The sequence below is a fragment of the Equus caballus genome, chromosome 17 (genome assembly GCF_041296265.1).
Source record: "Equus caballus isolate H_3958 breed thoroughbred chromosome 17, TB-T2T, whole genome shotgun sequence".
NCBI lineage: Eukaryota > Metazoa > Chordata > Mammalia > Perissodactyla > Equidae > Equus > Equus caballus.
This window is the reverse complement of record NC_091700.1, coordinates 27,716,057-27,739,056: the sequence shown is the minus strand read 5'-3', so window position 1 is coordinate 27,739,056 and position 23,000 is coordinate 27,716,057. Positions and strand designations below refer to the sequence as shown.

General features: G+C 44.3%; 1 protein-coding gene across 1 annotated transcript in view; it reads right to left on the bottom strand.

Annotated features, from left to right (window-relative positions):
- Positions 1 to 23,000, bottom strand: part of LOC102150935 (cilia- and flagella-associated protein 337-like) — a 108,561-nt gene that overhangs the window by 22,426 nt on the left and 63,135 nt on the right. The window contains 9 exon segments of the mRNA XM_070240043.1: positions 1,168 to 1,227; positions 2,949 to 2,994; positions 3,682 to 3,736; positions 4,583 to 4,676; positions 4,741 to 4,841; positions 5,636 to 5,639; positions 9,755 to 9,863; positions 13,232 to 13,383; positions 21,477 to 21,582. Of these exon segments, the coding sequence (XP_070096144.1) occupies positions 1,168 to 1,227; positions 2,949 to 2,994; positions 3,682 to 3,736; positions 4,583 to 4,676; positions 4,741 to 4,841; positions 5,636 to 5,639; positions 9,755 to 9,863; positions 13,232 to 13,383; positions 21,477 to 21,582 (727 nt within the window).

Here is a 23,000-nt window from a genome sequence, read left to right as displayed (position 1 = left end):
TCACACTGTATGATTATTATTTCCTTAGTTTATTTCCTTGCCAGTCCGTGAGATTCTGGGCCAGGAATCACATTTTATTCACGTTTGTATATTCTGTGCCTATCCACAAGGACAGCACTATGAAAGTGCTTGGTAAACATGTGTTGAGTGAGCCGATAATTGAACAAACAAATATCCGAATGAACTAACACTCTACTGACTCTTCCATGACTTCTGCCATTGCGATGCCCATGGCTTCCCTGGGGCATTTTCTGCATATCTTTGTTCTTTCACTCAACAATCACTAATCTGCAAGCTCCATGAAGGCAGGGACCGTGTGAAGACCATTTTGCTCATCACTGCATCTCCAGTGAACAACACACACTTGGCGCACAACGGGCATTTGACACATGCTGATTGAATGAAAGCATATTAATTGGGCAGCTACTATAAACCAGGCACTGGTCTAAGTCCTGGGAATACCACAGTGAGGACAGACAAGGTTTGTATTCTAGCGACTTGTACCTTTTGGAATATTTACGGGGGCATAAGGCAGGGTTGGGTGGTGGCAGATGGTGGGGCACAGTGACCTTTCTTTCTTAACAGTTGTCTTATTGGCTTGACATCCAGACAATTTCGAGGGAGGTCATTCAAGCCTGAGAAGCTGCAGAAAATTGGGGGCAGTTTGAGTGTTAATAAGAATCACAAGAAGTCCCGTGTTTATGGTCCCCTAACAAGCCACAGGGCAACAGGAATGTCATCTCTTAGGCTCCCTGGCCACCCACGGACGGCACAGTGAATGCGAACAGTTTTGCATGCCAAGCAGAAGCAGGAAGTGGATGCTTCTTTAAGCAAAGTCACACCCACCACATCCTGGGCTGCCATTCCTGCACTACAGCACTCTTGGCTGAGCTCGTGGAGAGCTGCATGGATTTGCTCCTGTGGCCTCATGCCCCAACCTGAACACAGGTCCATCACTCTTCCTGGAGCAGAAGTGGCTGCCTGGAGCTCAGTGCTCTTGGCTCTACCTGGACCCCAATTATGAATGCCACCACAGCAGAGGCTTTTGAGATGCTTGTGACCTTCCTAGGCAGGCCCAGGAGACTCAGGGTGAGGCCCTGGAGTGAAGGAGATCCTCATCGTGTGCCACTGTTTGGGTCAAGAGCCAGACGGTGGGCCAGGGCTCACCAGGTCATCCTGCCAGTGTGGCTGTGGCTTCCAGAAGTGATGAAAATCATGTGCTGTGCCCTGTATCCAAAGCCAAACAGGAGCCGTTGTACAAGTAGTAAAACGAGCTGCCAACACACTCACAACTTCAGAGAGAAGGCGACAGCACGTTTTATAACCCTACCCCTCACCCAGCCAGTGATGTAGATTTTCAAAATGTCAAAGCAAATTCCCCTCGTGCCAGTGGGAATAAAAAGCAATCCATTCCTGACGTTTGGGTGATTGCATTTCAGCAAATCATATGTCAACTGACAAGCTCTCCTCAGATGGTCTGCATAACTTCACCTTCATAATAAGACCCATAGCTGTTGCACGCACTAAACAAAAGCCATCAGCCCAGGAACCTATAATACCAAAGGACAAATTCAACGCCAAGACTTCTCAGGTAGTCGTCTCTCAAATCATCCGAGGACGCAAGGTTTAGGCTGTGAAATACAGCACACTTTCAAATGCATAAAGAACTTACAATGTTTAAAGACACTCAGAAATCCATGACCGTCCAGCCTAGCAAGCAGAGGAAATAAAATGCCACAGGGAGATTTAGAACTTAGTTTTAGTCAGCATTTTCAGCTTCCTTTGTCTCTTAATCTCCTTCCTCATCTTTAAGCCATAAAAAAAGGACTCTTTGCACAGAGATGCTTATGGATGACATTTCATCTCCTCCTTTCATTTAGAGAGGGACTAGCGCACAAAGCTGAGGTGGGAAGAAGAAGGAAGAACTAAAAGGCTGGACAGTAGACAGACTGGCTAACCTCCGAGGAGGGTGAGAGTGTGTGGGAAAAGCTGGAAGGCTCCGCATGCTGCGGGGAGTGAAGCCTGCCGGCCTGCACAGAGGGTGAGAAAACCAGGCCAGGTGTGGACAGCCACGGAGGCCACGGGTGCTGAGGCACGGTCTGGTCTGGACTCCCAGGGACACCCCCACTGCCGCTCACAGCTTTTTTAGCTAGCACTTTGTGGTATTGTGATTTATAAGAAGATATATGTGTTTGGTCTTTGTCCCCATTTCTGGCACAGAGCTCTTAAAACGCTTGGAGTTCCCTAAGAGATGAGGGCATGGAAACTCCCTGCCCTTCCCCATACCTTGTGCCATGCATCTCTGCCATTTGGTTGTTCTTGAGTTATCTCCTTTTATAATAAACTGGTGATCTAGTAAGTAAAACTTTTCTCTGAGTTCTGAGAGCCACTCCAGAGGATTAATCAAACCCAAGGAGTGGTCGTTGGAACCTCCCATCCAGAGCCACTTGGTCAGAAGCCAGGTGACAACCTGGACCTGCAACTGGCACCTGAAGTTGATGGGGAGGCAGTCTTGTGGAACTGAGCCCATAACCTGCGGAATCTGATGCTATTTCTGGGTAGGCAGTGTCAGAAGTGAGCTGAATTCTTGGACACTAGCTGATGTTGGGGAACTGCTTGTTGAGGTGGGACCCCCCTCCCCACCCAAGAATTGGGTGCAGAGTTGTTATACTTCTTCCCAGAGAAGAGAACCAGAGGGAAGAAACTGACACAAGTAAAAGGTTTTTTAAAGGAAAGGAAGAAGGAAAGATGAGAAGGACAAAGGAAGGGAGGGAGAAAACTCTTTTGTCTATATCATGGCTTGACGTGTACCGGAGAGCAGAGGCATAAAGAATTACTCCAAAATCTGTTTTCAAAGGGAAAAGAATCAATAGAGAAAGAGTGGAGAAGGATATCAGTCTGAAGCAGGTTATGATTAGAAATATCATAATTTTGTACATTTCACTTACAAAATACACGTTTATTCTTCTGTCCCATCCAACAGCTATGATACACCTAGAACAATAATAGAATATTACATTTTGATAATTAAGCTTATCATCTGCTTAATTTTCACAGGCGATCAATACTGTGGTTTAATTTTGCCATGTCCACGTGATAAACAAAGAGAGCAGCAAAATAATCTCTTCTGTTTTTTATGAAGAACTAGATTAAAAAATGTGATTTGATAAGTTAGGGTTAGTTTTTGAGCTAGTGCTTAAAGGATCAGGAAGCAGAAACAGGACACCATGTAATCTCCAAGGTCCACAGGCGCTAGTCCGTGAGCAGCTGCCTTCCTGAGGACCACTTGATCCTAAGAGCATGGTCGAGCCGTGGAGGCTAGGACACGAACAGAAATTGACTGATAACTTTTTTTACCTTTTTAGTGTTCGGGAGGGAATTTATCGGATTCTTATTCTTTGACTTATCACTGCTGAATTTAACTACTCTAGTCTGTGATTTATTCCCTAAGAAAGTGTTTGGTGGAGAGATACGGGGCTCCCTATCTCTACCACTAAGCAGTCATCAAAAGGTGCAGAGAATTGCTTCCAATATTCTGGAAGATCCTAGTTGCCTAAATTACCATCAGGGAGCAGCCAGGGTCAGGGAATTCTTTGACACATTTCCTTCTGGAAAATTCCATTCACTGTATTGGTGTCCCCCAGAGCAAATTTTGTATCAAAAAAGATGAAGATAACTCACTTATTTTGGTTCAGCTCCAAGCAGGTGCAATCACAAACTTCACTTTGCTTTTCATCTAGAAAGATAAGGTTATCAACTTATACTGAACATTTTTCTTTATTAGTTCTTGAATCGGCTGACACGCATTGCCTTAATCCAACTGATGACGGAGGGAAACTTCAGTACTTTCTTCCTAGTGTTCAGACCTCAGGTAGGTGCTTTCAAGTGTCTAAAGCACTGCTGACTTCCTGCCTGCCTCATTGCCCTAAAAGGTGGACTTTGTCCTTGCTCAGCTATGGGAAGAGCTCACCTTCTCCTGATGGGACCCGATACAGTGCCTGGCACTCACTGAGTGAGTGAATGAACGCATGCAGGTCAAATGCAGGACTAGGAATCACAAACTCAGTACTTGGAGTAATTTTTGTCTTTTTTACTTCGACTTCACTTATACTCTCTGATAATTGAAGAACATTTGCCTCTTATCTTCCTCAGAGAAGCTTTTGCAGGCTTGAATTGTGAAAATTTTACCAAGAACATATACAGTAAATAAATAAATGGAGTAAGCAGCCTTGAAAAGAAATCGCAATAACACACAAAAGCGACTAACTTTTAGGTTGTTAATCTAGATTTGACTTACCTTTAAAATGTTTAGAAAATTTAAGCTCTTTTAAGAAATCAAGTCGATAGCAGACAACGATAGGACAAATGCATGAGGCATGGCTGGGAGCACATACATTTATATACAGTGTGTCCCTCCTAAATAGAAGTTTAGAGTCGTTGGTGAAACGAAATGCCAGAGAAAAGGGATGTAGGATTGTACACGCATCTTAGAGTCTATCTCTTTGGATTTCTTCTACACTTACTACAAATGCCTAATCTTACGTTATTATTTTATGGGGATGGGTGGTAGGAAGTGACTTGCCATGTTTCAGGGAGTGCAGACAATGCTCATTGTTGTAGCTCCATATTTTCAGACAGCCATCTCTGCCCCCAGTTATTAGCCTAAGAAACAGAGTCTATCATCAGGATTGCATGTCAGGGGTCACACTGCCTAATGGTTGAAGATACTGTGGAAGGCACATATCTTCTTCCACCGGAGTCAAAGGTCAGACAAGTGATCCCAGCATTGTCATGAGCCTCAGTAAATTCAGACAACAGTCTTCCTGTTTCAAAGTGCCATACTTTTCACCACCTGTATCAGGAAGTTGAAAAAGAGTGACCTAGAGATACTGGCTATCAAACCAAAGAGAATTTGCATTTAGAGTCTAGTGTCATAGACATGAAAGAAAAAAGTGCTAAATAAATGGCAAGCAGTAGGATATTGGGGCATATGAAGAAGCCATTTGGCATAAAACTAATTCGGCTTGAACTTGTTTTCCCAAAAGTGCCTGATGTGGTGGTTGAGCATGCACTGTATATCTGCTTTAAGTATTTGCTATGTCCTGAAGACGAGAACAATGCCCCTTAAGGTAAGGAAAGAAGTAACTTTCTCCACATCTGCATTTCCTTAAGCTTTAGCATCTCTCCCTAGGCTAGGGATTGATTGCTGACCTGCTGTGACCACCCAACTCAAGACCACAGACCTGCTACCTGCTGCGTTCATCAATTGCTGTGTGAATCACTGTGCCAGCTAGGCAATCTCGTGACTGTTGTAAAAGGGACGTTCCAATCATATGTGACACATGCTCTTTGACAGTATATAACCACTCTGCATACCCCTACTTCTTTGGAGTGATCCCTTCCTTTGTGAAAGGACTCTCCTGGGCTATATTGTTCTCAGATCCGGCTCATAATAAACTCACCCCAATTTTGATTTATAGATTGGTTATGGATTATTTGTGTTGGCAAAAGTTTACCCCCAAACTATCTGCACCTCCAATACCAGTTGGCTTGCCTGAGCGTATTGGTCTGCTAGGGCTGCCACAACAGAATAACATAGACTGGGTGGCTTAAATGACAGAAATTTATTTCTCACTCTTCTGGAGGCTGAAAGTCCAAGATCAAGTTGCCAGCAGGGTTTGGTTTCTTCGGAGGCTTCTCTCCTTGGCTTGCAGATGGCTGCCTTCTCATTGTGTCCTCACATGGTCTTTCCTCTGTGCACATGCACCCCAGTGTCTCTTCATGTGCCCATCTTCTCTTGTTATAAGGACACCAGTCATATGGGATTAGGGCCCACGCTAACAGCCTCATTTTAACTTAATCACCTCTTTTAAGGCTCTATCTCCAAATGCAGCCATATTCTGAGGTCCTGAGGGTTAGGACTTCAACACATGAATTTTGGGGAAACACAGTTCAGCCCATAACATTCAGTGAGAAGATTAGAAGATTTAGAAATCTTAGGATAAAAATCTCCTGACCATCCAGGCTCAGAGAAAACAGGTGTGGATTGAATTTTGAACAGCAAAATTTATTCACCATCAAAGCACAGCTGAATGAGAAAGATGACCTGGGTTTTGGCAGGATATCTCTTCTAACCCCTCAGCTTTAAGATTTCACTCAGTCCAACTAGTTCCAGTCTCAAGGTTACTTTCTTTTAGCCCCATCCCTTGAGCAGTGTGGAGGATCAGAACTGGCCACCCCAAAATGTATCTCTTTGCCTTGCTTTGATTATTTTTAAGAACAAAAGACCCTGAAAGAAACTTTGACCTTCCCCCTAACTGCTTAATAAAAATTTAAGATAAAAGGCCTGTTGCCAGGACAGGGCATCACTGTAGATAACTCTGGGTAGCGATAGACTATGAGAGTCTTTGCTAAGCTCATTCGTATTAAAGTTCTGTTCACCAGACATTTGCTTTTGCATTTCCATGTGAACTGCCTTCCTCCCCTTTGAAGTCCCACTCCCTCCAACATCCTCCTTTGTCTTTGGCTGAGGATGGTATTTAAGATGAGAGCCTCAGCCATTCTGGCGAGTTAGTTTTCCTGGGTCTCTCCCATGTATACATGCTATAAAGCTTCGTTTGATTTTCCCCTGTTATTCTGTCTCATGTCAATTTAATTTGTAGCCCAGCCAGAAGGACCTAGAGTGGGTACAGGATTTGTCTTCCTCCCCTACAGCAGCCTTTGAATGAGAATCATCTTTAAAGGGAGTTGAGTAGCATCTGTCATGACTGGTTGAGGTAGGGGTCCAGGGCTTCCTCTGGGGCAGGTTTTCTGGAGGCTGCACACAAAGGCAGTGACAGTGTGGAGGAGAAACACCTGAGGACAGCACTTTTTCTCAGGACTGTCGAATGTTCCTTCTAATTTTCCACTTTCTAAAAGAGGCTGTTCCATTGACATTAGGGAAAGTTCTGGATCTCTAAACTGGAAATCAGAAGGCATCCTCTCACTGTTGTTGATTTCAAATTGCTGAGATCAGATTTTCAGTAGTGCATACTTTACTTCCCTCCCTTTGTCCTCCTACAACAACAGGGGTGTCTACAGCTCAAGTGCATTCATCCGTTCTCCTTAACATTGCAATAGACTCATAGCATCACTGGGTTTTACTTTGGTGGTTTCAATCATTTGCAAATATCCTGAAGTTCCACAAATGCAGTGATCTGTAATATGGTTGAGGTCCAGAACTGGATGAAGAAGCTGTTGGCATGGAAGAGTGAGCATAGAGGGCATGAGTTGAGCAGACAGCCCAGGATCCCTGTCCCCACCTCCCCAAGAGAGGCATCTTCCCTCTGGACCTGCCTTCCCCTTAAATACACACACCCATATTTTTTTTAAAATAAAATTCTCCCAAGAAAGTCACCTGCTACTGCTGGTAACAGAAGTGAAAAGGTTGAAGTGAGCAATGGAAATGTCTTTAAAAATGACTAGAGCTCTATTCATAGAATCAAGAAAAGTGTAGAGGTGGTGTTGGTACTTTCCACGTGCACCTTACTTAGATTTTGGGGAGGGGATTTCATGCCACAGCAGGGTACCCTTCAGAACTTCCTGCCCAAGCTGTTCTTCCTCTTGGAGATCCCATCCAATTCAACATATTAAAATACAACCACATTCCAAATTAAATATAATTTTGCTAGTAAAAATTTTGAAATAATTTAAAGGATATTTATAGTTTTAAGCTCTGTTGACAAAAACTAATTGTTATTCTTATAAACTTTCATATTATGTATAAGTGTGTAAGTTGCAGTTCATATGTAATATGCTGTAAACATTTAATTGAACATTTATTAATTTTCACTGTGCAGTTTTCAAGCATTTTCAGAGGCATTAAAAGTTGGTGGTCCCTAGCAGTCTACTAATACAACTGAATGGACAAAATGTGGTATAATGATAGTCATAGACTCAGGCTGCATGAAGAACTTGGGCTGTCTTCTCTCCTCCACAAATATCAAGAGTGCAGTGTGGTTGACATGCTATGGATTGTGACAGTGGGCATAATGATGTTACAGATTTCACACAGCCACAGATTTGCAAGGTGAGCAAATACTCAAGGCAATAATTTAATCAGAAAGTTTCAAAGAGTTTATCACCAGCCTGTGCCTGATACAGTGATAGCTGTGAGAGTATTTATATCTCAGTTCAACATCCACGGATCACCCACTGCCAGGGGAGATATGCATATCAGAAGCAACACGGCTGAGGGAGATGACTACGTTAGCATAGCATCAGAAGCCCAAATGCTAATGAAGCCATTCATCCTGCCTGGATGTGGGAGGGGATCTAGGAACATTTCTCAGAGGAGCTGACTTCTGCCTTGTGCCTTGAAGAATGAGAAGGGTTTTGACAGATCAAGAAGGAAAGAAGACAGGAACATAGATGCTCTGATCCCTGTCCTCAAGTGCCTGCTGAATTGTCAGAGAGGTGAGGCTCATGCATGTGAAACAGAGCAGAGCAAGTAAGAACACAATCCAGAACCACAGGGAAGGTACCAACGGTGGGTGGCCAGGAAGAGGGAGACGCCTGTGTGAGCCAGGGCGGTGAAGACGAGTTTGGTGGAGGAGACAGGACTTGCGTTGGGCCTTGAAGGATTGCTAAGGTGTGAGTAGAAGAGGAGCAAGCAGGAAATTCCAGGGTGGAGATGGGGAGAGGTTGGACAGAGCCAGGGGCAGGAAGGTGCAGGATGGTGAGAGGTAAAAAGATTGGCTTGCCAGGAGTCATAGGTGATTCTGATAAATACGGAAGATAAATGCTTCTTTGCAAGTAAGAACCCAAACTATGTGGGAACCCACCTTCTTTGAGATGAGTTGGGACTGAATCATCATACAAAAATTTTGGCCAACACATCTGGTAATCTATTTCTTTTAATACTTAATAACACCATGGTGATGACTAATCTCTGGAGTGGGAACTAGGTAGGAACATATGTGAAGACAACTGAGTCTCGCAGGGAGGGAAGCCGAAGTGAGTGTGAACAGGAAGAGGACATGACTGGGCTGCGATGCCCCCAGGCTGTGAATCCTCAAGACGGGCTGCACCAGGTTCTGGCAGGAAGAAGGAAAGAGGGCACGGCCAGATGGCCCCAGAAACTCACTCATGATGCCAGAGCCCAGGCCAATGATGCAGAAAGTGACTGAACTAACATTAGGAGATTTCAGAACATTTAAACATCATGAGTGCACCTAGGGTGTGCCCTTTCATTAGCTCAAGGACAAAAGTACACAAATTATGGGATGTGCATCTTTCTCTGCTCTTATCCTAATTCACTGAGCATTCACCCAGTCCCCTCCTGTGGGCTAGACACTATGCCACTCATCCAGCATGGGGCCAGCGTGGTCTTCATGAGCCCCTCAAAAAGGGGAGGTGGATGTGGAATGCTCTGTACCCTCAAACCCGCATTGGGGTTACAGTGTATTAGAGTTGTCTTAATCGATCGTACAAGAGAATCACAATGAAATAATACTGTTCCATAGTACCAGTTGGTCCTTCCACTATAAGTGTAGCTCACACTATAAGCCACTGGAGAAACTGTGAGCTCTTCCACCAGCTTTCACAGGAACTCTTCCACACAATACTTGATGATTACCAGAGTAGAACTGAACCTTCCATTCTTGACTTCCAGGGACAGACCATCCCCCAAACGCTCTGCTCAGCTCCAAGGTGAGGATGGTGGGGCTAGGCCCACACTTGCAAACACATCATTGCTGATGAGAGCAAGGTTGACACTTATGGAGGCTTCTGAGCAGCTGACCACCTGCCAGAAGGCCGGGTCGTACCAGCAGCAGCCCACGGGCTCTTTGTGGGATAGCACCAGGTGGGGCTTGGGGGGTGATCTTGCTCATGAAAAACAGAGAGAGAATGAGAATCTGGACCAAGTGTCTGACATGGACACCCAGGATGAGGCAATAATCGCTTTATTAAAGAATGGTTAAGGGCCAGCCCTGGTGGCCTAGTGGTTAAATTTGGTGTGCTCCACTTGGGTGGCCCGGGTTCAATTCCAGGGCATGGACTTACACCACTTGTCTGTCAGTGGCCATGCTGTGACAGCGGCTCACATACAAAATAGAGGAAGCTTGCCAACAGACGTTAGCTCAGGGCAAATCTTCCTCAACAACAACAAAGAACAGTTAAGAGGATAGGCTTGAGTTCAAATGGTGGGTCTACAACTTTGGACAAGTTGCTTAGCTGCTCAAAACTCCAATATTCCTGTCTGCTAAATGGGGATAATGGTGTCTACTGTAAAGGGCTGTTTTGAGGATTGGAGGAGAAAACATAGACTGTCCTTAGCACAGACCTTTGCATCTATACCCGGCATGCAGTGAGCTGTGGCCGCTAACTGTGAACCCTGAGACCACGCCTCTCCTCCTCAGGGCAAGAGGAGTGTGACTTCCTGAGACTACAGACTGGACCTTCCCTATTAATTTGCATCTTACCCCTAAAAAATGCAAATGTGTTATTCCATTCTGAATCCTCAAGTCTGAAAGGCAGCACTTCTCGCTCACTGGATGAGGCCAGGCCAGATGCTGGGAGGCCCTGCAGCACACCTCTCCCGGGCAGCCAGGTGCAAAGGGCTCACCTGTGCCTGCGGGCCCGTGAGCCGTCTCTGAGAGGTCAGCACGCAGAACGGACAGCCCTCGGAGCTAAGCAACCCAACCCCTTTGCTCTAATTTCCTCATCTGTAAAATGGAATTCTTTGTAGAGATTTTGTGAGAAGTGAGAACAAGGATGTAAGACATCTGGAGGAGCTCAGCTGCCGTGGACACATAATGCACGAACGTTGGTCCCCTGCACAGCTGCCCTGCCTTCTCTCTCTATGGTCCCTCTGACGCTCGGCCCCCAGGCTGAGCTGCTAATAGAGATTTGGTGGATCCGGGGCCTCAGACTTAGTGTCCAGGATATTCTTGGCGTGGGTAGAATTCTCTTCAAAGCAGAACAGTATTTGGAATAAGGATGATCAGAACTTTCCCATGATGGTCCCTGGGCTTCAGGATGTGGGGGTGGAGTCTGGCCCACGGGAGAGGAGGAGGGAAGGGCATGGAGCCCAGTCTCAAAGAGAAAGTGCTGGGCCTTGCAACCAGGCCCTCCTTTCCCCCCTCTCCCTTTCTCAGCCCCAGGAGGAAGGAGCTGAGTCTCCCTGCTTCACAAATGAGGAAACCACCAGAAGGCTGAGCAGGGCCTGGTAACTTGGTCAAGATCACAAAGCTCCGGAGTGACAGCGCAGGGACTGGCAGACATTATCTGTCATCTCAATGCTGGCACTAGAGATTGAGGCTGTTTTGCAAAAAGGTGAAATTTCAGTCACTTTGCTCCAAAAAAAATAAAATAAAATCAATCAGACAGGCTGTTTGTTCTCTGAAGCGATATCATGTAGAACGAACAGCAGTTTGATTGACTGAACTTCCCGTTTTTCGGCTGGTTGCCTTGGCATCTTGAGTGAAGAGCCCGGGCTTCCAGGCCTGGCTGTCATGATGGTTGGGCAGTTCTTCTGCCAGGGTTCTCCTTGTCCACACAGGCCTTTTCCACTTGGGCCTCAGTGGGCAAACTGGGAAGGGAGGATACAGACACTGGCAGCAGCCACACATTCTGGACTCCTCCATGTAGTTCTGATGCTGTGAAATCTGATCCCATTTCCATAAAGTTAATTCTTAACGCATGATGTAATCGCAGGGTACAATGCACTGTATTTAAGATTCTCCCTATGCAGATGTTAATTAAAAAATTTCGAGACTGTATGCCATCATTTTTGGCTCAGGAAATCCAGTCACAATTATCATATAGATAGGATTTGAAACCCGCAAACTACATATTCATTCTACGAGCTTTCCTGCATCCTTTCCCTCATTCTCACCGACTGCTGACTTGGGATTCGTAACACTGCTGAACATGAGGGGAAAAGCCGCAGAGGGAGGGAGGAACATATTTGTGGCAGTACAGCCAGGGCGGGTAATAGGGTGGGGGATGTTTGAACATTAATAGTGGGCCATGTTTGAACCATGAGCAGACTATAAGGATGGTCATACTTGTAGAACATAGAGGGCCTGTCAGTTCTCAAAGCATAGGTGGTGTGCCCCCCCAGCCCTGCCAGGTGGGCTGGGTAGAGCTCCTCCCCTGCCAAGGCAGAGACAGGGCATGACTTACCCTAAGGTCCCTGGGCCCAGGGAGGCAGAGCCAGGTCCCTCGCTGCCCACAGGTGTCTCTCAGGATGATCTGAAAGGAGCCCTCTCTGCAGGCTCTGGAGAAGGAAGACTAGCCAAGGTGCATCCTATGGCCTGATTTTTTTTGAGCATAAATCTCCCGTCCACTTTGAAGTCTCAGAGAGAGTTATTCTCTTTCGGCGGGAGTAGCACAGTCCAGGGAGAAGGCGGCGGACCGTCTGCTCCTAACTCCCTGTGACCTTGGGCAATTCTTTCTCTTCTCTGGGCCTCTGTTTGCTCTTCTGTAAAACTCCAGGGTTGTCCTAGATGCCTTCTGGGTACCTGGGAGGCAGGACTCAAAACTCGTCAGTAAGACAGGACAGTCTCAGCAGAGGCAGGACAGAGACAGGCACCTGGAGCGGACGCTTAGCGCCGAGGGGAGGAGCATCTAAGTGGCCTCTCTGGGTGTGAAAGGAAAGGCAGTCTAGCACCCAATTTTCCTTGCTGAGGAGGCACGGTCATGTAGCAAAGGTGTGTCGAGGCAGCCAAGGTGGGCTCATTTGCAAAGGAATCAGGGGATGGGGTCTTCAAGGCATTCGAGCTCCCTGACACAGAGGCAGGAGAAGCCCACTGGAGGACCCTCCATAAGGACCTGTCTCATCATCTAGACATGTGCCATCCCGGAAAGGCTGCCCTGCTTAGGACAGGGTCTCAGACATGGGGCAGTGGGACTCATGTGGGGTCGCTGCCTTTGGACTGAATGAGCAGCCCCCAGGGCCTCTTGGACGGTTTACTCTAGGGGTAGGGCTGGTGGGTGGAATAGGGCTCAAGAGGTAGATTCCAGATCTTTGGACAATATAGAGAGGTGGTGCTGGAACAACTAATGAGAAATGTTAACAAGAGCTCACCAAATGTACACCGTGAGCTAGGGACACGGGTATTCAGTTGGGGAGCTCACACAGAGACCTGAATGGTGGAGCACTAAGTAGGAAGTTGGAGCAGCTGCTCTGGGCTCTGCAGGACCTTCCAGAGAGCTGACTGCTGGGACCAAGTGGATCACCTCCTACCTCAGTCTCAGGTGCAGGAGCGCAGCAGTGTCAGAGGCCACCCACAGTGCTCTGGGGCCGGGCAGATAGAGGCAGGCTGCCAGCTCCCCCTTAAGACCGCTGGCTTTGGAGGACACGGTAAATAAGGAGCTGTCTGTCTCCAGATCCCAGATCTGAGGAGGAAATGAGGAAAGAGGACTCAGAGGTCTCGAGCAGACTGCTTTGCCATGCTTCCAAAGCTGTCACCTGTCGTGGGGGTCCAGCTGGGCTTGACTAAAGTTTAAACATTGCCCCACTCCCATCTCACTGAAAGGGGTTCCGTTGTTAAAAGGGGTTCCTTCTTTTTTTTTTTTTTCACTTGAGATTCATAAAAGTTTACATCATTGTGAAATTTCAGTTGTATGTTATTTCATGTCTGTCGCCACACAAGTGCTCCCCTTGACCCCCTGTGCCCACCCTCCACCCCCCTTTCCCTGGTAACCACCGAACTATTTTCTTAGTCCATGTGTTTGTTCATATTCCACATATGAGCGAAATCATATGGTGTTTGTCTTTCTCAGTCTGGCTTATTTCATTTACCATAATACCCTCCATGTCCATCCATGTTGTTGCAAATGGGATGATTTTGTCTTTTTTCTGGCTGAGCAGTATTCCATTGTATATATATACCACATCTCCTTTATCCAATCGTTGGTCAATGGGCGCTTGGGTTGCTTCCATATCTTGGCTATTGTGAATAGTGCTGCAATGAACATAGGGGTGCATATGTTACTTTGGATTGTTGATTTCAAGTTTTTTGGGAGGATACCCAGTAGTGGGATAGCTGGGTCATATGGTATTTCTATTTTTAGTTTTGTGAGGAGTCTCCATACTGTTTTCCATAGAGGCTGCACCAGTTTGCATTCCCGCCAGCAGTGTATGAGAGTTCCCTTTTTGCCACATCATCTCCAACATTTGTTGTTTTTGGTCTTGGTAATTACAGCCATTCTGACAGGTGTAAAATGATATCTCATTGTAGTTTTAATTTGCATTTCCCTAATGATTAGTGATGCTGAGCATCTTTTAATGTGCCTGTTGGCCATCTGTATGTCTTCCTTTGAAAAATGCCTGTTCAGATCTTCTGCCCATGTTTTGGTCAGGTTGTTTGTTTCTTCTTTTGTTGAGTTGTGTGAGTTTTTTATATACTTTGGATATCAACTCCTTGTCTGAGAAGTGATTTGCAAATATTTTCTCCCAGTTGGTGTGTTGTATTTCCATTTTGTTGATGGTTTCCTTTGCTTTGTAGAAGCTTTTTAGTCTGATGACATCCCACTTGTTTATTTTTTCTTTTGTTTCTCTTGTCCAAGTAGACATGGTATTCGAAAAGATCCTTTTAAGACTAATATCAAAGAGTGTACTGCCTATATTTTCTTCTAGAAGTTTTATGGTTTCAGGTCTTACCTTCAAGTGTTTGATCCTCTTTGAGCTAAATTTTGTGTGTGGTGAAGGATAATGGTCTACTTTCATTCTTTTACATGTGGCCTTCCAGTTTTCCCAGTACCATTTACTGAAGAGACTTTCTTTTCTCCATTGTATGTTCTTAGCTCCTTTGTCAAAGATTAGCTGTCCAGAGATGTGTGGTTTTATTTCTGGGCTTTCAATTCTGTTCCATTGATCTGTGTGTCTGTTTTTGTACCAGTACCATGCTGTTTTGATTACTATAGCTTTGTAGTACATTTTGAAGTCAGGTATTGTGATGCCTTCAACTTTGTTCTTGTTTCTCAGGATTGCTTTAGCTGTTCAGGGTCTTTTGTTGCTCCGTATGAATTTTAGGATTCTTTGTTCTATTTCTGTGAAGAATGTCATTGGGACTCTTTTTGTGTGTGTCTGTGTGAGGAAGATGGCCCTGAGCTAACATCTGTTGCCAATCTTCCTTTTTCTTTAATTTTCTCCCCAAAGCCCCAGCTCATAGTTGTATATCCTAGTTGCAAGTCATTGTAGCCCTTCTATATGGCATGTCGCCAAAGTATGGCTTAATAAGCAGTGCATAGGTCCATGCCCAGGATTGGAACCAGTGAACACTGAGCTACAGAAGAAGAGCACTCGAACTTAACCACTCAGCCACAAGGTCGGCCCTGTCACTGGGATTCTGAGTGGAACTGCATTGAATCTGTAGATTGCTTTACGTAGTATGGACATTTTAATTCTGTTTAATCTTCCAATCCCTGGGCATGGAATATCTTCCCATCTCTTTGTGTCATCATCAATTTCTTTCAGTAATGTCATGTAGTTTTCATTGTATAAGTCCTTCACCTCCTTGGTTAAATTTATTCCAAGACAATTTATACTTTTTGTTGCGACTATAAATGGGATTATATTCTTGAGTTGTCTTTCTGTTAGTTCATTATTAGAGTATGGAAACACAAATGATTTCTGTAAGTTGATTTTGTACCTTGCCACTTTGCTATAATTATTGATTATTTCTAATAGTTTTCTGACTTGGATTCTTTTTTTTTTTAAAGATTTTATTTTTCCTTTTTCTCCCAAAGACCCCTGGTATGTAGTTGTGTATTTTTAGTTGTGGGTCCTTCTAGTTGTGGCATGTGGGATGCTGGCTCAGCATGGCCTGATGAGCAGTGCCATGTCTGCACCCAGGATCCGAACTGGAGAAACCCTGGGCCGCTGAAGCAGAGCATATGAACTTAATCACTCGGCCATGGGGCTGGCCCCTGATTTGGATTCTTTAGGGTTTTCTGTATATAAAATCATGTCATCTGCAAACACAGAGAGTTTCACTTCTTCACTGCCTCTTAGGATTCCTTTTCCTTCTTTTTCTTGCTTAATTGCTCTGGCTAAAACCTCCAGTACTATTTTGAATAGGAGTGGTGAGAGTGGGCACCCTTGTCTTGTTTCTGTTCTCAGAGGGATGGCTTTCAGTTTTCCCCATTGAGTATGATCTTGGCTGTGGGTTTGTCATATGTGGCCTTTTACTATGTTGAGCTACTTTCCTTCTATACTCATTTTGATTGAGACTTTTAATCATAAATGGCTGTTGGATCTTGTCAAATGCTTTTTCTGCATCTATTGAGATGATCATGTGGTTTTTCTTCCTCATTTTGTTAATGTGGTGTATCACATTGATTGATTTGCTGATGTTGAACCATCTCCGTGTCCCTGGTATAAATCCCACTTGATCATGGTGTATGATCCTTTTAATGTATTGCTGTATTCGGTTTGCCAATATTTTTTGTTGAGGATTTTTGCATCCTTGTTCATCAACGATATTGGCCTGTAATTTTCCTTCTTTATATTACCTTTCTCTGGCTTTGATGTCACCAATCTGCCTTTTCATCTGTGGTTTAGGTCGTGGCATAGAAAGGGGGAGCAAAGAATGGAGGTGGCAATGGTGATCAAGGTAAAATAATACTATGGAAAAGGTGACCCTAAGGGCTGCTTGTTCAAGAGGCACCTCCTCCCTTCAGGAGTGTTGATTTGTTTGAAGATGTTCATTTTCCTGGATAGGTAACAGGCACAGTTATCATCTGTCACTTATACTACAGTGGGAATCCATTTATCTGTTAATTTCTTCTCACTTCATGACATAATGTTACTGAGAGAAAGGGAGTTTTGGTGAGAGGGAGGACAGAGGTGATTCTGGAATCCAGGAAGAGAGATCTCAGGTGGGATGCTATAGAGGGACCCTGTGAGGTCTGAGAAAGGGAAAGGTAGAGAGGAGCTCTTCATACTGATGTTGAGGTTGACTCGACAAGTTGGCATTAAATCACCCAAATATAAATAACTACAACAAATTAAGCATCGCTGCCTTATCTTGTCTGTCCAGCACCCTCTTGTCTTCTGTCAAGAGATTTGCCTCACTGACCACAAGCAATGGACACAGGACCCAAGCCTGGTCAATCTGTGTCCTTCCCTTGGACTTTTCTGGCTGGAGCTGGTAGTGAAACTGGAATTGGGATGTGAGTTCAAGGCTGTGGGCATCCATGGTCCCTGCCATTCGGAAGGAGAAAGCCTTTGTACAGTAGGAGTGGATGAGACCGATGTGCACCAAGGAGCAGAAAGAAGAAGTGCAGGGGGAGGAGCACACAAACAACAGTGCCATCTCTGACCCAGCTGCCCATGAGGCCATCTGTCTGCTGAGCTGGTTTCAATTACCAGTAAATCCTCCCTTTTCAGCTTAAACTGTTTGAGTTAGATTTTTGTCTCTTAGGCTCAAAAGAGTCTTACCTAGTAAAACTACTCTGTGGTGAGCACACTTCACACGTTATCTTTAATGAGCACAACAACCTGCAAGATGGGTCTTTCTCCCATTTTTTGCAGAAGGGTAAACAGATGTCCAAAAGAATTAAGTAACTTAGTTCCGAAGGACTGAATACTTCACCCAAGGTCAGCTCATTCGTGGTAGTTTCAGTGTCTCAGCTCAAGTCTGTATGTCTCCAAAGCCTTCTGTCCCCCCAAAATCCACACATCCCTGCCCACAGCGTAAAGTTGTCGCTGAGACATAGCTACCAGACTAAGGCATTTCCCACGTTCTCTTTCACCCAGGGTGTGAACTCAGCAGCAGAATGTGAGTGAAAGTGATGTGTCATTTACGGCTTGGATTTTTAGGAGGCAGATATTCTTATGCCTATAGCACCTGGATGAAGAGGGTTCTGAGAACTCAGGCTGCGTGGGGCCCCCAGATGGAGACAGCCTCATTCTTGGATGGGAGAAAAAGTGTCTCTTACCAGGAGCACTGCTGTTGCGTTGTTACAGTAGACAGAAATAAACTCTGTTGTTTCAACCTATGGAAAATACGGGGTTTATTTGTTACAGTGGCAAGCCTTACCTTAACTAATGCACCATGCCATCTTCCTTCCAAGAAATAATTTTCTTTGCATCCTAATTCCTGTTGACATGAAACAGCCCTCGGTGTGGTGTGAAATATTAAACTCACAGAAAATAACAAGAGAAAACGGAAATCTACATCTGTCACTTTACTTTCCTTTAGAGAATGCCAGAAACCAGCAGACTCCTGAAACGTTTCGTGTGTCCCCATGATTTAGAGAAGTGAAATATTTGGGGTGAGAAATCAATTCAAAGAACGAAGTCTATCTGATCAGGCATGCTAGAAATTTAGCTGTGTGGTTCCTAGTTGATTAGTTTTTATTTGATAGGAATAATATATTCTGAAATAAATTACATACCATATTTCCAAGATAGGATTTCAATATATTTTAAACACACTTTGGGAAGTGATTCAATATGCCTGAATCATCACAGGCAAGATGCTAATCTTGTAATCATGAGTTTAGATTGGAAGAAAATGGAGAGGCACTAGGAAAAGAAAATAGGATAGAAGACGTGTCCTCACATACAGAATTATGATTATCTGATGGTGCCAAGTTTTGGGAAAAAAAAGCTCATTAAAAATATGAAGTCGCCAACTTTGTGGCTTTGGAGGATGCGTTTGGATGAATTTGATTTTCAAAATAAATCAAAACTGAAGTCCATAAATCTTACCATTTTAATCAAATTTTCTCAGAGGACTGAATTGAGTTGGGTCCTGGCTGCATCACTGACTGTGATCTCAGCACCTACTTTTATAGAAAGTACCCTCCTCATTGCCATGGGATGGACTCTAAGCTCACTACACAGGAGCCATGTTGGCTCCCTCAAATGGTGAGATGCCAGCACATCATAGTGCCCCTGTGCTCAGTCTTTGAAGATTTTCTCTCCTTTGCCTGCTCTCACTCCCTTTCAGATCTCATCCACTCACTCCAGGGCTTAAAATTCCATCTAAATGCTAATGATTGCCAAGCGTATATCGTCAGCCCTGACATTGCCCCTCAACTCGGGATGACTCTGCCCAACACATCCACAACCGCGCTCCTGACCTCCCTTCTTTTCACCCCCATCTTCCTTCTCTCAGTTTCTGGCTCAGGCCAAAACCTTGGTGTCATCTTTGACTTCTCTCCGCCGAACTTTAAACAAAAAATAACAGCTTTGTTGGGATATAATTCACATATCACAAAATTTGAATTTTTAAAGTGTACAATTCAGTGGTTTTCAGCGTATTCACAGAGTTGTGCAACTGTCACCACTATCTAATTTCAAAACATTTTCATTACACTAAAAAGAAATCCCTGTCCGTTAGTAGCCACCCCCTGTCCCCACCTCACCCCACTCCTTGGCCACCGCTAAACTTTCTAACTCTGTAGATTTGCCTATTCAGGACGTTTCATATGAATGGAATTACACAACACATGGCTTTCTGTCACTGGCTTTCACTTCACATAAGGTTTTCATGGTTCATCCATGATGTAACATTTATTGGTACTTCATTTCTTTTTTGTTGCTGAGTCATATTTCATTGCCTGGATATACTACATTTTGTTTATCCATTTACCAGTTCGTGGACATTTTGGTTGTTTCCACTTTTTGGCTACTATGAATAATGCTGCTGCAAATATTCATATGCAAGTGTTTGTGTGAACACGTGTTTTCAATTCTCTTGGGTATAAACTTAGGAGTGGAATTGCTAGATCGTATGGTAACTCTGTGGTTAACATTTGAAGAACTGCCAAAATGTTTTCTAAAGTGGCTGCAACATTTTACACTCCCACCAGCAATGGATGAGGGTTCCAGTTTCCCCACATCCTTGCCAATGCTTGTCATTGTCTATCTTTTGATTTTGGCCATCCTAATGGGTGTGAAGTGGTATCTCATTGTGGTTTTGGTTTGGATTCCCCTAATGACTAATCATGTTGAGTATCTTGTCATGTGTTTATTGGCCATTTGAATATTTTCTTTGAAGAAATTTCTGTTCCAGTCCTTTGCCTATTTTTAAATTGGGCTATTTGTGCTTTTAGAACTCTGCATTAAAAGTTCTTTATATTCTAGATGCACTTCCTTGTTATAGATATGATTTGCAATCATTTTCTTCCATTCAGTAGGTTGTCTAATCACTTTCTTAATGGTGTCCTTTGAAGCACAAGTTTTTAATTTTGATGAAGTCCTTTCTATTTTTTCCTTTTTTCTCTTGTGCTTTTGATGTCTTATCTAAGAAATCATTGCCTAGTCCAAGGTCATGAAGATTTACTCTATGATTTCTCCTAAGAGTTTTGAAGTCATAGCTCTTCTTACATTTAGGTCTATGATTCGTTCTGAGTTAAGTTTTGTGTATGGTGTGAGGTAGAGGATTGAAGTCCAAGATCAAGGTGTGGATAGGTTTAGTTTCTTCTTAGGCTTCTCTCCTTTGCTTGCAGATGACCACTTCTTGCTGTGTCCTCACATGGTCACCCCTCAATCTATGTGTCCTGATCTCTTCTTATAAGGACACCAATCATATTGGATTAGGGCCCAGCAATATGACCTCATTTAACCTTAATTACTTCTTTAAAGGCCCTAACTCCAAATACAGTCATATTTTAAAGTACTGGAGGTTATGAATTTTGAGGGGATACAATTCAGACCATAACGTCTATTGGTCATTTACGATGTGAGTGGTCAGAGCTGGTTAATGCATCTCTGCAACACAGTGGTGCTGATCTCCTCCTGAGGTTTCAGCATTCCTCCGATTCAGAGTGTGCTAAACTCCTACCCTCTGGCCTGTGACAGTCCAGGAAAGAAGGTGGATGAATCATGAAAATTTGTCATATTCATTGGACATGCATACGAAGTGATGGGTGAAGAAAATCAGTGAGATTTCTTTTTTTGTATAAAAATAGTGCATTATGAAGACCACAGGGTAACCGAAGTTTGAGGTGGACAGGATTTTAGTTATAAAGATGGGTGTGAAGGCAAACACAAAGAAGATGGTGATATGACTACCTCCAGCAGGGCCAGAAAGGTTTAGGTTCTAAGCCTTACAGGCAACATCAGAAAGGGCCCACCTGTCCTGTGTGTACTGCAAAATAAGATGATAGCCACTAGCGGCAAGGGGCTGCTGCCTCCCCTATGTCCCCATTCCGTCCCCCATTCTCCTTCTCCATCCTCCACCACACACTCTCACAGAGACTCTTTGGACAGAATGCGAGCAGTGGCCTGAATACTGTAAGGTTTACTCATCTCAATCAAAAACACCAGGTATTGAAAGGCTTCTCAGAGGCTACCCTTCAATTGCTTACATATCCTCCTTTCCAAAGCAAACTCACAAATGAAAATGCCATACGGTATCTGCTGATGCAGAGGCCCCCAAAGCTGCAGAGAGGGGAAAAGAAAACATGAAAGGAACCCCTTCTCTGTCTGAAACCACACTGGGTAACGCATCAGAACACCAAAGGGCAGAGACCTTGACTGCGTTGTCAGTGGACGTGGAAAATATTTTGTTATCCTCAGCAGACACCTGGATGTAGCTCACTGGAGCCGTGTGGCTTTTCAGCATACCTGTTGGTTTTCTAGAATGGAAAAAGAACAGATGAACACCCAGCAGGTCTATCTGTTATTTCTAAATAAAAATGCAAGACTAAACTTGGCCCGGATCTGGCAGTTCTATTCAGCCTGGAGGAGGGTTATGTCTCCCTCTGAAATTACACAAGTATATATCTTGTGCGATCAAAGCACTGTGGCAAATAATACCCACTTATAGCAACACAACTCAGTGTGCGATGAAGCCCTGGGCTTTGTTTCTCCAACTGCTGACAATGTCCCTATAAAAGGAATAGGCAAGGAAGAGCTCAGGCTGGGGTTGGAACAGATTCCATGGCAGGTTGCTGCTTTACGCAGTATTCAGATCTGGGAGGAACGTCTGTGAATATAAGTTTATTTTAAGGAGCCTGGAGGGCTCACAGTGCCCTCAGGGTCTCAGGGCAGGGAGTGTAGTGGGAGGGGGGCAGGTAGGAAGGAGGGAGGCAGGGCTGAGGTTGAAGCAGGGAGCACAACATCTTTTTTTTATAACCACGTCTCTGGAAAGTAAGTGACTGTGGGAAATTGTTCTCCATCAGCAGGCAGATGGGAATCTAAGGTAATAGCAGAGGGGAGAAAATCACATCTCTTTCTTACTTACAGGCACACCTCGGAGATATTGCAGACTCAGTTCCAGACTGCCGCAATAAAGTGAATGTCGCAATTAAGCAAGTCACATGAATCTTTTGGCTTCTCAGAGTATATAAAAGTTATGCTTACACTAAATCGCAGTCTATTAAGTATGAAATAAATAATGTACATACATTAACTAAACAACACTCTATTTTTGCTAAAAAAAAAAAAATGCTAACCCATTCTCTGAGCCTTCAGCAAATCGTAATCATTTTGCCGGGGTGGAAGTCTTGTGAAAAATGCAGTATCTATGAAGCACATTAAAGTGAAGCGCAATATAACAATGTACACCAGTACATCTGACATCATGCTAAGCTTGATACATGGATGATCTCATTTGTAATCTCTGTTTCTACTCTAGGTGTGGGTTCTCTTGTTATCATTATTATAATAAGGAAACTGAGGCTGCAGCCTTGCTCAGGATCTCCCTGCTAGAAAGTGACAGGGGCGAGATAAGAGCCGGTGCGCTTCCAGACCTGGAGTACTGACCCCGCTGCTGCCTGCTCTGCTGAGAGGGGTCATGCAGGTCCTCCACTGATGCCTGCATCAGGGGCTCAGCAAGGAACCATGGCACATCCTAGGTGACATGTTCTTATCCCCAACCCCCACTATCAACGCATGGGAAGACAACTCCCCGTTTCCCACTCTCCTTCCATCTTCAACACTTATCAATGGAAATGACTTTCAGAAGAGGCCAAACTGCATTTGAACCCTGATTCTGCCATTACTCCAAAAAGTTATTTAACTCTGCTGAGCTTCAGTTTCTTCATCAGTAAAT